This window comes from Melospiza melodia, chromosome 24 (assembly GCF_035770615.1).
Source record: "Melospiza melodia melodia isolate bMelMel2 chromosome 24, bMelMel2.pri, whole genome shotgun sequence".
In the NCBI taxonomy this organism is placed as follows: domain Eukaryota; kingdom Metazoa; phylum Chordata; class Aves; order Passeriformes; family Passerellidae; genus Melospiza; species Melospiza melodia.
In genome coordinates this window covers 12,654,006-12,670,819 of record NC_086217.1, presented here as the reverse complement: position 1 = coordinate 12,670,819, position 16,814 = coordinate 12,654,006, and the positions used below count along the sequence as shown (strand labels likewise).

The 16,814-nt window shown below is 58.6% G+C and overlaps 2 protein-coding genes across 3 annotated transcripts; both read left to right on the top strand.

Annotated features, from left to right (window-relative positions):
- Positions 1-1,284: 1,284 nt before the first annotated feature.
- SIRT7 (sirtuin 7) lies at positions 1,285-5,237 on the top strand. Its single transcript, XM_063175862.1, has 10 exons — positions 1,285-1,386; positions 1,462-1,599; positions 1,994-2,098; positions 2,927-2,997; positions 3,082-3,154; positions 3,598-3,696; positions 4,156-4,392; positions 4,636-4,716; positions 4,835-4,941; positions 5,027-5,237. The coding sequence occupies exons 1-10, from the start codon at positions 1,291-1,293 to the stop codon at positions 5,235-5,237; spliced, it is 1,218 nt and encodes a 405-aa protein (XP_063031932.1). The 5' UTR covers positions 1,285-1,290.
- A 36-nt stretch (positions 5,238-5,273) lies between these two features.
- Positions 5,274-16,225, top strand: PCYT2 (phosphate cytidylyltransferase 2, ethanolamine). 2 transcript variants are annotated; one of them, XM_063175531.1, is made up of 13 exons: positions 5,274-5,359; positions 5,704-5,792; positions 6,560-6,721; positions 9,321-9,387; positions 9,849-9,933; positions 10,939-10,983; positions 12,181-12,319; positions 12,912-12,994; positions 13,150-13,227; positions 13,808-13,873; positions 14,098-14,163; positions 14,525-14,613; positions 15,232-16,225. In XM_063175531.1, exons 1-13 carry the CDS (start codon positions 5,274-5,276, stop codon positions 15,320-15,322), a joined length of 1,146 nt encoding a protein of 381 aa, XP_063031601.1. In that variant the 3' UTR covers positions 15,323-16,225. The 2 variants fall into 2 exon arrangements, with proteins under 2 accessions (XP_063031601.1, XP_063031602.1); XM_063175532.1 differs by lacking the exon at positions 10,939-10,983.
- The last annotated feature ends 589 nt before the right edge of the window (positions 16,226-16,814 follow it).

Sequence of the window (16,814 nt, the reverse complement as noted above, 5' to 3'; positions counted from 1 at the left end):
ATTGCCTCCACACGTCCCCCTTCTGGCCCTGGACTTCCTCTTCTCTTCTCTGAAGTGTCTGGTGTGCCACTTGCAGCCATCCACCACAGCCCACACACTGCGCAGCACTCAGCAGGCTCTGGTCTTACAGCTGGTTGTGTGGTGGCTGGGACAAGTGAGATTTTACAGAACACAGAGGCGTCCAGTTGTCCTGGGGTGTGATTCCCAACGCATCCCTCTTAGAGCCAGGCTGAAACTGAGCCAGGCAGAGCCCTTGGGACACAGCTGAGTCCTGGTGTGGGCCAGCGCAGCGGGCAGGGTGCGGACGGGGCTGGCCAGGGCCTGGGTTCCACCGCTGGAGCCTCTGGTGTCGGGAGAGCCCGGAAAGGCGGCAGCGAGGACGGGCAGCCCTGCAGCCGCGGAGAGCTTGGGTCTGGTGGTGCCGGGTATTGGGGAGCTGCAGCCGCTGCTGTGCCGGGGCGGGCAGCACTGCCCGAGGACAGCCGCCCTTCCTGCAGCTTGCCCCGGGCCGAGGTGTGCTCGGGGAGCAGGGCGAGGGCAGGAGCAGCCGTGCCTCGAGGGAGGCTGAAGGGTGGCTGTCTGGAGGGTACCCCTGTGCTAAACGAGCTCCGTTTGCCGCGCTGGATGTCAGCGTGGCCCCGGCGCTTTGCCCGTGCTTTGGTTTAGTTCGCAGTGCAGTGTAGGAGCAGTGATGGATGGGATGTGTCTCCGCAGCGTCCGAGCGCTCCGGTCCGGCTCCGGGCTGCCGTGCCCGTGCCCGTGCCCTGCCCGTGCCGGAGCCGTCGCGCCGCCTTCTCTCTCGTATATAGTGTTCTGGAGTGTGACAGTTCTTGTTCCTGAGGTGCTCGTCCGTTTGGTTTTCTGCTGTGAAGGGTGTCGTGTTCCCGTTCTCCTTTTCCTGGTGCCGTTCCGGGCCGTCGGGGAGGGGTCGGTCCTGCCCAGCCCCGCGGGAGCGCCCCCGGCCCGCCCGGGATTTGTGTATTGTGAATTGTGTGCGGTCGCTCCCGGCCCGAGCCGGGGCTGGCGGGCAGGGGGTCCCGCCGGGGGCTCCGGGCTCGGTGCAGGCGGTATTTATTGCTAAGTTATTGCCGTTATTTATTCTGTACAGTGTCGGCCGCCTTTGTACTGACAATAAAGCGCTTCAACAGCCGCCGCCTGCGCGTCCTTGGGGGCCGCCAGGGGGCGCTGCCGCGGGGGGGCGCTGCCGGAAGCGGCGCGCGCGCGCTCCGGCCGGAAGGCGGAAGCGGCGGAGCCGGGCCCGGTGCGGCGGCGGCGCGGCGGGTCCGGGCCATGGCGGCGGGCGGCAGCCTCAGCCGCTCCGAGCGGAAAGCGGCGGCGCGCGCCGAGATCCTGCAGCAGGAGGAGCAGCGGGACCGCCGGAGACAGGTACGGTACGGCGCGGCCCGGCCCGCTCCACCCCGCCGCTACGGGCCGCCGTGACCACGCGTGTGCACCGGGCAGGTGTCCCGCATCTGGAGGAAGCCGCCGGCGGAGCGGAGCCCCGAGGAGTGCCAGGTGCTGAACGAGAGCGAGGACATCGTCAGGGAGCTGGAGCGGCGCCGCAAGCGGCGCGAACGGCTGCGGCGGCGGCAGGAGGAGGTGGGCGGCGGGGGCACGGGGAGGCCGCGCCGGGGATGGCGGGGAGCGGCCCCGGGCGCGGAGAGGCGCGGCGGAGGCTGCCGGGCTGGCTGCCGCCGAGCTCTAGAGCCGCAGCAGGTGAACAACCGCCGTGCCCCGGTACCGGCAGCCCGCCGGCCCTCCGGGCACTGCCGGTGTTTGTCTCCGGTCAGCCGCGCTCCAGGCGCCTCTGGCTGTGCGGACCGGTCTCCCGAGGGGCTGGGTCTGCAGCTACCGGTCTCCAGGAGGTTTTTTGCCGTGATCCTGTCACGAACAATGCCACGTCCTTTTAATCTGGAAACGACTGCTCATGCTGTGTCTATGCTGCTTTTCCTGCGTGGCCCGAGCCGTGTGACCTGCTGGGTGTGTTTTGCAGGTGTGCGATGAGCCCGAGGAGCTGAGCAGGAAGGTGGCAGAGCTGGCGGCGGCCGTGCGCGGCGCCAGGCACCTCGTCATCTACACGGGCGCTGGGATCAGCACGGTGCGTGCCAGCCCCGGCCCTGCAGGCTGCTCTGGGGCCGGCACAGCGCCCGAGCCACGAGTCCTGCAGCTTCCGGGCTGCAGCCCAGGGCATTCCTGCCGCCCCGGAGATCCTGTGGCTGCAGGATTGCCCAGGCACAGCCTGAGCCGGAGGACACTGCTCTGGCTTCACTCGAGTCTCTTCCACGACTTGGTGTAAAACCTCAGACCAGTTAGCTCAGCAATGCCATATGTCTTATCTGACATGCAGAGACAGCTGGGTATTATTGGCATTTATAAACAGCACTTTGAGAATTGCTCTGTGGCAGTAGCCTGGGACAAAGCAGCAGTCTGGTTCTACCTCTTCTAATGTGTCACCTCCCCCTTTGTCTGAACTCTGTCACTCCCTTCTCTGCTGAAATGGAGCCTGACTCAGGGCAGGGGGCTGGGTGCTTGTGTCACCTGCATGTTCACAGAGATGCTGAGTGGGACAGGCCAGAATAGAGTCTAGGCAAAATAACAGAAGGCTCAAGAATGGAGTGCTGTGTAGCAAAGTGGGAAGTACCAAGGATGAAAAAGAGTTCTGGAGGGATTCCATAATCATAAAATTGGAGAAAGCTGACACTAGAAGTAATAATGAGAGCTGAAACGTAGAAGAGAGAGAGAAAACGGATCAAGAGGTTTCCCTGTGTTCAAGGAGCAGCTATGCTGGAAAGCTGGGAGTGAATGAAAAAGCAGTGATGGCTGGACTTTGTGTTGGCTGCCTGTGTCTAGTTGTCCTGGGCTGGCTGTGGCTGTGCACAGGAGCTGTGCCAGCCCCCCATCAGCCCTGCTGTTCTCTCTGTGACAGGCAGCTTCGATCCCAGACTACAGAGGCCCCAATGGCATTTGGACCCTGCTGCAGAAGGGCAGGACCATCAGGTGAGGAGCCAAATTCCCTGAAAGCTGATACTGGAAGAGGTTAATGGCAATTCCAACTTTTTTCCCCCCCTTGCTTCTTATCAGGGCTGCAGACCTGAGTGAGGCAGAGCCCACACTCACTCATATGAGCATTGCCTGTCTGCACAAGCACAACCTGGTAAGATATTTTTACCTCACCTCACTTGTGTTCCTCTGCCTAAAAATGATAAACCCAGCAGGGAATAGTCAGAGAATATTGCCTCACTGCATTTTTGGCTCAAGTGGCTGCATATCCATGTAGGAAAACATGTCCAAGCCTTCCTCGGTCAGCTGGAGGCTCCGGCTCTGGCAGTTTTCCCCAGTGCCTTTTCTTTAACATGTTGTATTTGTCCCTGGTGAGGCTGGTCTGGGGAGCTGGTCACAAATCAGCCAGCCCTAAAAATGTTCATTTTAGCAGGAGGAGGTTTCTATTTAGCTTTCACAAAGGTCTGTTCACCAGGCTCTTCCCCTGTGGGTCCTGCCCTGATGTACAGGCTGTTGGTGTGGTTTGGGACACGTGCATCCCTGCTTGGAGGGATCCCTGTGTGGTTTGCAGGCGCTCAGTGTTGTGTTCCCTCCAAGGTGCAGCACGTGGTGTCTCAGAACTGTGACGGGCTGCACCTGCGGAGCGGGCTGCCCCGAGCTGCCATATCTGAGCTGCACGGGAACATGTACATAGAGGTGAGTGGCCAGGGCAGGAAGAGTCAACGTTAAGTGGCCTCACAAAAAGAGAATGTAAACTCTTGATCTGCCACTAGCTCAGAAGGAATCAGTACAAGGGCTTGGCCTGTGTGCAGTTCCTGCCTTCAGACCCTTGGGTTTGGGGTGAACTGCCTAGGAAGTGCCAAACACAGCTCTGTAGCTCTTCCTCTGTACATACCGGAACCTTTTGATTCTGACACCTCTTCCTCAGCCCTTCTCTGAAATCCCTCCCACCATGTAGCCAAAGGCTGCCTGTGGCTGGTTTTCAAAAAACCCTTGAGGTTTTCCAAGTTAGCATCTGATCCCTGATGCTTCTGTCTACAACTTCTGCGTTGTCCCCAAAAAATGCTTTTCTTCCAAGAGAAGAGGCTTGCTCCTGGCCTGGAGTGGGTGTGATGCTGATGGTGTGACGGGGTTTCTGCTTTCGTCCTGCGCCAGGTCTGCACGTCCTGCACACCCAACAGAGAGTACGTGCGAGTGTTTGATGTGACGGAGCGCACGGCCCTGCACAGGCACCACACGGGCAGGATGTGCCACAAGTGTGGGGCACAGTTGAGAGATACAATCGTCCACTTTGGGGAGAAGGGGACGTTGAGACAGCCCCTGAACTGGGAAGCAGCAACAGAAGCTGCGAGCAAAGCAGATGTGATTCTTTGTCTGGGTTCCAGCTTAAAGGTAACTTTAGAGACTCGGTGAAGATTGTTAGCAGCATTCCCTCTTGGTGATACACCTTGGTGCTGAGCAGTCTCCTCCCAAACAGACAACTGTAAACTCTGGTGTCAGGATTCGCCCAACATCTGTGATAGTCTCTCTTCCTCCCTCTTTCCCCTCCTGGTAATACATTCCTTTTCCTCTCGCTGATACGGTTCACGGCTGCGTGTGCCTGTGGCTGTGCTGATCTGCTGTGCTTTGTGGCAGGTTTTGAAAAAATACCCGCGGCTGTGGTGCATGAGCAAGCCCCCCACACGGCGGCCCAAGCTGTATATTGTGAACCTGCAGGTGAGACAGAGCCCTCGGCGCTGGGTTGGCGAGCCGAGGGGCCGTGGGCGTGCGGGGCCCGGAGCCCCCGGTCCTGCCGCGGGGAGCCGCCTGCAGCCGGCTCTGCTCTCGCTCGCAGTGGACCCCGAAGGACGACCTGGCCGCGCTGAAGCTGCACGGCCGCTGCGACGACGTGATGCGGCTGCTGATGGCGGAGCTGGGGCTGGAAATCCCGCGCTACGACCGGTGAGCGGCGCGGGCCGTGCGCGGCGGGAGCCCGGCCCGGGGCCGCCGCAGCGCCCACCGCCGCCCTCTGTGCTTCCTCCCGCAGGGCGCGGGACCCGATCTTCGCGCTGGCCGAGCCGCTGCGCCCCGGGGAGGAGGGCACGCACTCGCGGAAAGCCGTGGCGCCGCCCCGGGAGCGGGAGGAGCCCCGCGAGCAGGAGCAGCCCCGGGAGCGGGCGGAGGCGGCGGTCGGGCGGCCCGGGGGGTGGCTCGGCCGCGGCTGCGCCAAGGGCGGCCGGCGCAGGAAGAGCCGCTGAGCGCGGGGCGGGGCGGGCGCCGGTGACAGCGCGGCCATGCTGCGCAACGGGGCGGCGGGCGGCGGCGGGGCCGCGGCGGGCGGCGGCGGCCACCGGCCCGTGCGCGTCTGGTGCGATGGATGGTGAGTGCTGGCGGGCCGGGCCGTGTCGCGGCGCCGCGGAAATAAACCGTGTTGGCTACGCCGGTGCCTCCGCCTCCTCTGTCAGCGCGGCGGGACGGGCCGGGCCGCGGCTCCGCGGCGCTCTCCGTGCCGGGCGAGCGGCGGCGAACGGGGCTGGGCACGAACCGGCAGCGCCCCTTCGCTCGGCCGCTTAACGGGCGCCGGCGCGGCCGGTGCGCTGCCCCGGGGCCAGCCCGCCCTGCCGGGCAGGTGCACGGAGGGAGCGGCCCCGGAGCACCGGGCAGCCCCGGGGCTGGGGCGGATCGCCCGCAGCTGCCCGGCTGAGCCGGCCCTTCTCTTTGCAGCTATGACATGGTGCACTACGGCCACTCGAACCAGCTGCGCCAGGCGCGGGCCATGGGCGATTACCTGATCGTTGGGGTCCACACCGATGGTAAGAGGTTCTACCAGCGTTCCTCCCGTGCAGCCCCTCAGATTGCCCAGCAGCATTAGCCCCAAGAGCTCCTGATAGGGTCAGGCTTCATCCTGCATCTGCTCCAGCATCAGTAGCCTCCAAGAGAAAGATGTCCCTTCTCTGGGAGTGGAGTTACCCCGTCATACTTTTGGACTGAGGATTAGGTGGGTCAGGTCTTGCAGGCTCCGAGGGTTAATCTGCCTTCTGTGCTATAAAAACAGTTGAAACAGCCAAAAATCAGTCTGCTTTTGCTGGTAGGAGGTGCAGAATTTACGTTTCAAAACAAATTACCTTGTGAAGAAAACTCTTTTCAAGGCAATCTGGAAGTTAAGTGTCAGAAACAAGTTCTGGCATGTCAAGATGTATTTTAAATGGGTTTGTGGATGCAGAATTTCCAGTATGAACCAGGGGTAGTATGAAGTTACTGTTTAAGAGGGAACTTTCTCCTGGGAGGATGCTGGGAGCCCCAGCTCATCCCTTCAAGAAGAAGTATCTGGGTACAGGGAGGCACTGAGACATTTTGCCCTCTGAGTGAATTCCAGGGCCCTTGTTAAATGTCTAGGAAATGCAACCGAATCAAAATATTTTCTGATCTATCTGGGGCTTCCTTTGCTACCACAGACTGATCCAAATCTGAGCATAAGCCTGCAGTGAAGTTCACCTGCCCATGAAATGAGAGGGGCAGTGGCTGAGAGTCACTGGAGCTGCAGGACGTGCTTCTAACTGGAATTTTGTTTCTCCCCCAGAGGAGATTGCCAAGCACAAGGGTCCCCCCGTCTTTACACAGGAGGAGAGGTACAAAATGGTGCAGGCCATCAAGTGGGTGGATGAGATTGCTCCTGGAGCTCCGTATGTCACCACGCTGGAAACCCTGGACAAGTACAGCTGTGACTTTTGCGTGCATGGGGGTGAGTGGGGATGGGGCAGTGGCTGTGCTGACCTGGGCTCCAGGTGTGCTCCAGGTGGGCTCCAGGTGCCCTGCTGCAAACCTGCAGGGGCAGGGCTACCTGCACAGCTCTGCCTTCTCAACACCTGCACTGGGCAGCACAGCTGCTTCTGGTCTCGTGGTCTGGAGAAACATCAGTGTGCTCAGAACCTCGAGAGTGGCCTGGGCCCTTGGTTTTAACTTAAAAAGGTGAAATGTGTCATTTAAAATTATCCCAAGGTTGCCCTTAGCACCAGCAGAAATTTGTGCAAAGGGGAAAGCCATCTACAAAACTTAAGTGTGAAAAACACTATTGAAAAGGAAAGCATGCAGAAATACAACCATGTTTATTTCTACTTATCCTGGGACAAGGTTAGATCTGAAAAGCTTCTCTCTTTATCCAGCTGATAAGCTGTTCAGTGGCTCAGCTGACTGTGTGGCCAGAGACCTAGTTCTTAGTGTGAACACTTTTGGGTGTACTGTTGCTAAAGAGCACCAGTGTTCTGAGGAAATGTTCTTGCTCTGGGACTCTGTCCCTTCCTGGGCTGCTGCCAATGCTCATTAGGCCTCAGCCCTTCTTCCCTGCCCCTCTGAAGCAATTTTGTTACTTTGACCAGGAGTAGTCTTTGCACTCATTTCGTGTATCTTTCATCTGATCCCAGCCACCTGCTGTTGATAAGCCAAGTATTTCACAAAGTGTAAATAAATCCCTCATCTTTAGAAGATAAATATTCTTTTTTCACGTGGATGGAGTGGTTATCAAATTCCTCATTACCTTCATTGCCTGCCCTGAGGGTGTCTGGTGTACGTGATCCCTGCAGGGGTGCTGAGGGGTTGTGGCAGCACAGGAGTGCCCGTGGCCCTGCTCCAGCTGCTTGCATTCGTCCCCTGTGCCACTCGCTGGCCTGTCGCAATCCCCCCGTGCTCTCCGAGCAGCACCCTGCCCCGGCAGCTTGGCCAGGCTGTGTTTGTGCAAAGGCTGAGTGTGGAAATAGCTGCGCTTACCCGAGGTGGTGACAGCAGCCCTGCTGTGTGTGCCCTCCTGGCTGTGTGTGCCCTGCTGGCAGTGTGTGCCCTGCTGTGTGTGCCCTCCTGGCTGTGTGTGCCCTGCATGGCTCTGTGTGCCCTCCTGGCTGTGTGTGCCCAGCTGTGTGTGTCCTCCTGGCTGTGTGTGCCCTGCCCGGCTCTGTGTGCCCGGCTCTGTGTGCCCTGCCCTGCTGTGTGTGCCCTGCTGGCTGTGTGTGCCCTGCATGGCTCTGTGTGCCCTGCTGTGTGTGCCCTCCTGGCTGTGTGTGCCTTGCCCAGCTCTGTGTGCCCAGCTGTGTGTGCCCTGCCCTGCTGTGTGTGCCCTGCCCTGCTGTGTGTGCCCTGCCCGGCTCTGTGTGCCCAGCTGTGTGTGCCCTGCCCTGCTGTGTGTGCCCTGCTGGCAGTGTGTGCCCAGCTGTGTGTGCCCTGCCCTGCTGTGTGTGCCCTCCTGGCTGTGTGTGCCCTCCTGGCAGTGTGTGCCCTGCTGTGTGTGCCCTGCCCTGCTGTGTGTGCCCTGCCCTGCTGTGTGTGCCCTCCTGGCTGTGTGTGCCCTCCTGGCAGTGTGTGCCCTGCCCTGCTGTGTGTGCCCTGCTGGCAGTGTGTGCCCTGCCCTGCTGTGTGTGCCCTCCTGGCTGTGTGTGCCCTGCCCAGCTCTGTGTGCCCTGCCCTGCTGTGTGTGCCCTCCTGGCTGTGTGTGCCCTGCCCAGCTCTGTGTGCCCTGCCCTGCTGTGTGTGCCCTCCTGGCTGTGTGTGCCCTCCTGGCTCTGTGTGCCCTGCCCTGCTGTGTGTGCCCTGCTGTGTGTGTCCTGCCCTGCTGTGTGTGCCCTGCATGGCTCTGTGTGCCCTCCTGGCTGTGTGTGCCCGGCTGTGTGTGCCCCCCTGGCACGCCAGGCTGTGCTCTGAGGGGAGGCTGTGGGGTTTTGGGGAGCGGTGCAGGACTGAGGCACCCTCTGTGTGGGCACACTCAGGGCTGCCCACTGGCTCCTTAGCAAAGGGAAACCAGCTTAGCTTTTGCTTGTGAAGGCTTTGCACCATCACCAAAAGTGTGAGAGGTGTTTCTGCAGGGCGAGTTGGGAGCCGTGAGCCAGAGATGAGCCAGAATGGCCTCTGTGGAAGGGTCCTGGATGTCACTGTGGGAGTGCAGCCACTGAGAGGAAGAACTTTCCACTGGATTAACTGTTTCATTGACTGAAAACTTGTAACACGAGCCAAGGGTTAAAACCAGTCCCAGAATAGCTAAAATGTTCATTTTTAACATTGATACAGATAGTGCTTGTTTATTGTCATTCAGACAATAGTCGGCAGTGCCTGCTGCTGCAGGGCACCCAGCAGTGCCCCAGATGGGTGATGGTGTTAATGTCCAGGAATATCCCTGTCTCCACAGACACTGTCGTCACAGTTGTCACTTCCCTGACATCTTTGTGGGGCACAGGACGTGTCCCCTGTGGAGGCACAGGGATTTGGATTGCAGAGTTGTAGGTGTGTGGGACCGGTGCAGCTGCTGCTTTTGTGCAGGAGAGCTTGTGTCCAGTTCTGAGGCTTTTCTCTCTCTGCAGATGACATCACCTTAACTATCGATGGCAAGGACACCTATGAGGAAGTAAAGACAGCAGGGCGATACAGGTAACCTCTTGCTTACCTGTTTATCTTGTTTTGGGCAGAGTTTCTGGGTAGAGTTAGACTTTGTGCCTTGAAGGAAAGTCAGATGAAACATACCATTCTTCAGGTCACACCTGAATTTGGCTGTGTGTCAGAGCTTCCACTGCTGCGAGCATTTTGGCTTCAGGGAAGGGGGGCAGCGTTCCTGCCCAGTGGGGCTGTCTGGTTCCTGGCAGGGCTGGCTCTGGCTTTAAAGCCTCCCTGAGAGCTGGCTGCAGGGCAGCCTGGGTGAGGGAGGTGTTCACGCCAGCAGTGGCTGTGGCCGGAGGGTGATGCCGAGGCTCAGCAGATAAATGCTGTTCTTGAGAAGGAAGGCTGAGGAGGCCAGCCCCTGGTTTGGGTTTATCAGGTGTCACAGGTGCCCTGTGGCAGTGGTGGGAGGACAGAGCCTTTGCTCCTGCCTCATGCTTTGCTTGTCTCTGCAGGGAATGCAAGCGCACCCAGGGCGTGTCCACCACTGACCTTGTTGGCCGCATGCTGCTCATGACCAAGGCTCACCACAGCAACATAGTGAGTCAGGGGGCTTGGGGGCAGGTGGGGCACAAGGGCACGAGCAGTTCTTCCCTCTGCTGCCCCACACGGAGCAGAGTGGAGGGTAGAGCTCCTGGGCCTGGCTCCTGCCTGGAGAACGGGCAGGGGCAGCAAAACAACCTGCTCATGTTTGCTTCAGCGCGCCTGAGATGGCACTGTGATGGGACACACTCTGGTGCCTCATGATCAGGGTGGGCTCGGAACGTTAGGGGAGCTGCAGCAAGCCCATGACTCCTGCCAGGGTGGAACAGCACAGTGCAGGCACATGGATCTGTCAGCCAGGTGCTGCCAGAGTTAGAAACTCCTCTCCCTTTCCACTGAGCTTCATGCTTCTGCCTTCTGTTGTCTCTAGTCTAATCAGACCTTTCTTGAGTCTCCTCAGCTCTCTCTGGCTGAGAGCTAACCTAGCCAGGAAAAAGTAAAGTCAATGGTTTTATGTCAGGTAATGAGTTGAATTTACTGAGTAATGAAGGAATCGGAGAACAGAACCACCTGGGTAACTGCAGCAACAAGTGACCCACAGGCGAATTGAGGGACAGAGGGACATGTTTTGTTGTGCTGAGCTGTTAAATTGGCTTAGCTGTAGCACAGGAGTTGACAGTGAGATCTGCCCGGTGCTGCTGGCTTCTGCAGGTGCCTGAGCCTGCCTCTCGTGAGGGTCTTTGGCAGGAAAAGGGATGCTGTCCTGTCAGGGGCTTGCTGGGCCGAGGGAGCATGCAGCTGTGCAGCACTCTTGGGGCTGCAGGTTGGGCAAGAGCCACCTTTGCTGGCAGTGCCAAGCTGGGATCAGATAAGGACACATTTCCTGTGACTCATGCTGGGACAGGACTCTGGTTAGGTATTAACTAGTTTGGCAGCATTCAGTGACAGGATCCCTGGTGTGCGTTTGAGCCTGGCCTTCCCAGCACTTCCCACACACAAGCATATCTTGGTTGGATGAGCTGTGCAAGTGCTTAAACATTTTGACTCTTTATCTCCCTTCAGGATGAGGACCTAGACTATCGGAAGCACACTGACAACTTTGGGAAGGTAATGTGAGTTCTGGTCGTGGACGTCTGGTTGTTGTCCTGCCTGAGAAGGATTCCCAGTGTGCTTTCTGGCCTGTTGCAGGCTTGTTTGTCCTCCCACGTGTAGCAGCAATGTCTCAGTGAGCGTCCGTGTCCCCACATGGCAGTGGGTGTGATGGGCAGCTGTGGCACAGGGCAGCATGAGCTGTCCTTGAGGGGGACCGCAGGGCTGCTGTGCCCCCTGAGCCTCTGCTGGGCTCCTTCCTTGCTTGTCAGTTCCTTCCTGCCACTTCCCAAGTGCCCGTGGCTCCAGCCTGGGACAGCCTCTGGCTGCTGCTCTCAGTGCTCGCGTTGTTGTGCAGGTGCTGTGTTGGGTGTGGACACAGCAGGTGTGGCCACGCTGCTGCAGAGCTCCGGGGCAGCACAGGCCTCTCGGTGCTCCAGCTGCCAGGGCCAGCCTGGGGCTCACACTGCTCCTAAGGAGCCAGCCCTGTTCATTTCCAGCCGCATTGTCCCTGCTGAATGAGCTGCACCAGCAGCTCGAGCAACTCTGTTTTACTCACAGGGGATCTGCTGACTTGTCTGCATCTTCCATAGTTGCTCACTGTTTTGGGGGTTTTGAGTAGGTGTTTTGGGGCATATTGCTCTAGCATGGCTGTTTGCTGGGGCTTGGATCCGGGTAGGACGGCTCAGGGCACTGGGTACCCTGGGTGACCCTGACAGCTGAGCTGTCTGCGTGCTGCCCTTTGCAGGGCCTGCTCTGGCCTCCACTGCAGCGTGGGTGTCCTGCCAAGTGCCATGGAGCAGCTTTGGGTGGCAGAGCAGGTGACAGTGGCCGTTGCAGAGCTGCCACGCGGTGGGGACCGAGCTCTGTCCCAGAGCTGAGGGCCAGGCAGGCGCCCTGGGGCTGCCAGAGCGTAGCTTGGTCGGTGTTGTCTTGCTTCTCATGGAAATTCAAACCTGCCCTGTTGTCTTCCTCCTTCCTGAGCTTTCCTCTTGGCATCTCCTGAGCTGTCTGCTGAGGTGATGATTTAGACAGGGCATAAAGGGCTTTTGTGAAACTGTCTGAACACTCGATGCCAGGAATGTAGAGTCTGAGGCACTGGGAGTTGTTACAGTGGCCAGCAAATTCAGATGAGCAGATTGCCCAGCACTGTGTGTTGTCCCAAGCCCCTCCCAGAGCCTGAAAAGAAGCTGTGTCTGGTGTATGTTTCCACAGGGGCCCAAGGGTCACAGTCCCTGGACTGGTGTCTCGCAGTTCCTGCAGACATCCCAGAAGATCATCCAGTTTGCATCAGGGAAGGAGCCCCAGCCAGGAGACACCATCATCTACGTGGCTGGAGCCTTCGACCTGTTCCGTATCCTTCCCTCTCTAGGGCTGCACCGGGGCTCTTTGGCTGATGTTCCCATGTTGGGAGGCACCACACTGCGTATTTGCCTCGTTCTTCTTCCTTTTCTGTAGCTGTGTGTGAGGGAGGAGTCAGGAGTGAGTTCTTCCTGGCAGTGTCTTAGTCACAGCATGCTGAGAAAGAGGCTGTAGCTCCTGTGTGGAGCAATCTGTGGCTGTTGGATTTCAGGAAGGCAGATAGATGGATATTCTCAGCACTCCAGTGATTGTGGTGCAGACTGGCTGCCACAGCACCTGGAGCTGACACGCTGTTCCTGGGGCAGGCTTTGAGGCTTTGTGCCAGAACATCCAAACAAGCAGAAATTCTGGATAGAGGCAAAGCTGAGTCCATGTAAGTTGGAGCTGAAAAAGTCTCTGGCTTTTGCCCAGAACCAGTGGAACCTGAGGAGGGAGGCAGCAGCTGTTCTTGGAAATGGGCAATAAGAGTGCAAGAATAAAATCCTAGGGATTCCTGACTCCTGCTGTCGTTTTTGGGTGATTCTATTTCTGTCTTCCTTCCTCTGTTTTCCACGTGAGCTTCAATTCCTTAAACTGATCTGCAGATGTTGGCCACGTGGATTTCCTGGAGAAGGTTCACCAGTTGGCAGAGAAGCCCTACATCATTGCTGGGCTGCATTTCGATCAGGTCCGTGTGGAACTGTCCCAGGGCAGAGCAGCTGGGCCTGTTCTCTGAGCCAGGCAGCCTGTGCTCCCAGACAGGACAGGGATGTTGTTTTGGGACAGGGAGGAGGGAAGGGAGTTGCTCTGTCTCCCTCTGACTTGCCTGGTGCTCTGCCCTAGGAGGTGAATCGCTACAAAGGGAAGAACTATCCCATCATGAACATCCATGAGCGAACCCTCAGCGTCCTGGCCTGCAGGGTGAGTGGTGTCTCTGCACTCTGAGGGCTGCCCAGGGCCTGCTGGTGGGCACCTGTGCTCAGTGACCTCGCACGAGCTCCGTGGTGTGCCCTGAGAACACAGACAAGATGAATCACTTGAGGCTGCCAGAGGTGCTGGTTCTCTTGGGTGGCTCTGCTGGGCTCCTGTGCCATCCTGGCTGATCCAAGCTGTGCCCCATCCAGCTGCTCAGCCACAGTGGCAGGGCTGGACGCCACAGAGGGAGCTGTGTGGTCAGACAGAAAACGCTGCTCCCTGCAGCAGGGGAGAAAATACCTGAGGCAAAATCGTGGGGAACCCCAGAAATGTGTGCCTGGAGCAATTAACTTTTGGATTTGCTCTATAGGCACAGAAAGGACATTCTGTAGAGGAACAAAAAGCTGTTGTGTGACAAGCAGTTACTGCTGAACCCACTTCTCTGTTCCCTTATTTGAACTTCTGTAGCCAGGTGACTGCTCGGGTCTCTTTAAGAAGCAGCTGGCTTCTGGCTTGGGATTGGGTTTTGGGTTTTTCTTTGATGGTTTTTTTTAAATTTAAAAACTCTACCTGGTTCCTTTTTCAGTATGTCTCAGAGGTGGTGATTGGAGCTCCCTACGCTGTCACTGCTGATCTGCTGGATCACTTCAGGGTGAGTCCTTGCACAGGGATGGACATGGAGATGTGTGGGGAGCTGAAGTGGTGCAGGACAGCACAGGGGGGCAAGGAGGGAGGGCCCTGCTCACACTGGGACTCAGGCTGTGCATGCACGAGGGTGCCTTTGCTGGTCTCCAGGCTGTGCTCAGTGGGAGTAGTGGCAGGAAATGTCCCTGGCATCCTCTGGATCTTGTCAGTGACTTTTGTGTCCTCCTCCAGGTGACGCTTGTTTGCCATGGGATGACTGAGGTGGTGCCGGACAAGGACGGTTCTGATCCATATGAGGTAAAGTGCCACTTGCTTTGTCAGCATTTGATGGCCAGGGCCTGGCTCTGGTTGTGCTCCTGGACTGAGAAGGTACTGCAGAGGAGGCTTTGGCAGCTTTTCATCCACGCCTGAGGGCAGCACCATGGAGCAGTCAGTAAATCACTCCCAGCAGCTCCACTCTCCAAGCACTGCTTTGCTCTGCCTGTTCCTGATGCCTTCGTGGCAGAGGGAGAAATCCTGGTGCTCTGTGCTGGGCAGCTCCTGTGTGTGTGGAGCTTTGCTTTCAGCGAGTGTTTGCTGTGCCTGCGAGGAGGTCACTGTGCATCCAGCTGGGCTGCACTCCCAGGGTTTTCACAGCCCTGTCTGTGTCTCTCTGCAGGAACCAAAGCGACGTGGCATTTTCCAGCTGGTGGACAGTGGCAGCAATCTCACCACAGATCTAATTGTGCAAAGAATCATCAAGAACAGGTTGGATTTCTTTGTCTCCTGGTTCTGTCACATACTGTTCCCTCCAGTGTCTGGGGACTGATGGATGGGACCAAACAGGGAGAGAAGGTGTTGTCTGAAGGCACAGAGCAGCAAACTTGGCTTCCTTCCTCTGTCATGGCTTGGGCAGGCTGTAAATGTGATTGCATCAATCTGTACAGGGAAGGGAACAGCTGAACTCTGCTGTGTCAGAATGTGCTGCACTGCATTTATTGGTTTTCTCCTTTAATGATAGATTTCCCTTGCTGTATCCCAGGGGAAAGGGCATGTTGCTTTTGGTCTTTTTAGGCCCGAGTCCTTCTTTCAGCACCTTGGCTCACATCCGTGATAAATTTGATTTTGGTGTTACATCACCCAGAACAGCCCAAGAATGGAATAGCAGCTTCCACAGAGGGAGAAGGAAGTCAGTGTGACCAGTGTGGGAGTGCGGGGCTGCAGAGGGCTGGCAGCAGCCATGGCAGGCTCTGGGGGTCCTGGGGGGTTTCTGAAGGGCTCTCAGGACCGAGCAGCACAGAAGGCAACGCTGCCCTGCTCCAGGGGCTTTTGTCTACAGGCAGTGTGGGTGAATGAGAACCTCAGGGCACTGTGTGGTACTTGCAGGCTGGAGTTTGAAGCTCGCAACCAGAAGAAAGAAGCCAAAGAGCTGGCTGTGCTGGAGGCCATGAGGAGGCTGGAGCAGGAGAAGCACTAGGCTGCAGAGGGGCGTGTGTGAACCACCGAGAGCTGCAGCTTCACCCTCTGCGAGAGCAGCTGCTCCGTAGGAAAGGAGCCCTGAAGGGGGCAGCCCTGCTGGCACGCAGGATGTGCTGCCCTAGCTCCTCCTGCACTAATTACGCAGACATAACGAGTTGGGATTCCGTTGCCTAGTTTTATCTCCGTTAATCAGTCCCTGTCCCTTTTCCCAGGAGGAGATTTGACAAAACAAAAAGGTTTTAATTATAACTAATGTTTTAACACGTTGATGTGCTTTTACCTTCCGCCGTTTCTGGCTCTTAGTCGGAGGGAAGTGGAGGAGCTGCCCGCGCCCCTGCCCTGCCAGCCCGGGCTCAGCAGTGCAGAGCAGCCCTGGGCAGGGCTTGGGGGCTGCACGGGCCCTGGGAGCAGCCTGGGAACAGGACAGGGCTCCTGGGCTTCCCTGCAGCTCTGCTCGGGAACCAGGGGCTGCCTCTGCTCAGCCCCTGCCCACAGCCAGAGCTGCCCTGGGCAGTTCCTTTGCTGCAGGTGCAGCCAGGTCAGGCATTTCTGCCCACGAGGCACAGGGATCCTGTCCCCAAAGGCTGTCCCTTGCAAGGCAGCAGGACCCAGTGCCCATGTGGGCTGTGCTGATGGAGTAGCTGAGGGCAGGGCCTGGCCAGGGGCAGGTTTGGGGGTGTCTCCTGATGGCTGACATGCAGCGTGCTGCCTCCAAGGGCAGGTGCAGCCTGCGAGATGGGTCCTGAGCTGTGAGCCCCCTCTGCCTCTCACATTCCAGGATCCTGGGCTGGGGATCCTGAGCAGCTCACTGCACTGTGCCAGATGGTCCTGCCGGGCTGTGTCTGGTGTCCTCTCTCTTGTAAACTTTTGTTGCTGATCATTAATAAAATGTTGAAGAGTTGTGCATTGGTGTTTTTGGGGCTGAAGCGAAAGGGGCACGGGGCACACGTGCCCTGCTCCTGAGAGGGAGCCCCACACTCCCCGAGGCTCCATGGCACCGGGGCTGCTCAGCCCCAGGGCAGCCACCACTCACCCTGCTGGCCCTTCCTGGGCTCTGCCTGGCACAGCAGGGCAGCTCCACGTGTGTCAGAGCTGCAGCCAGGGACACTGGGGACACTCCCTGGCTTCTCTGCTAATGAGCACGGTACCCATGTGGGCCAGGCAGGGCTGGCACCGTGTCTGGGATGGGCACTGCAGCCAGGCAGGGCTGGCATCTGGAGCTCCCAGGTCTGGGTGGGCTCCCCCTCCCCAGCAAGGACAGACAGACAGACAGAGCGAGCAATCCCGAGCACGTTTATTGTCACCCCAGGGCCCCCAGCCCCGCGGCAGCGGGCCGAGCTGGGCAGAGTCGCCGGTGTCGGAGCTGAGAGCGGCACAGGCCGAGAGCGCCCCGAGGTCCTGCCCACCGGGCCGCCCGCAGGAACGGGGCTCGGCGGGGCGGCACAGCGCGAGCAGCGGCACCCGGGCGGGGGTGCCGCCTCGCCCGCCCC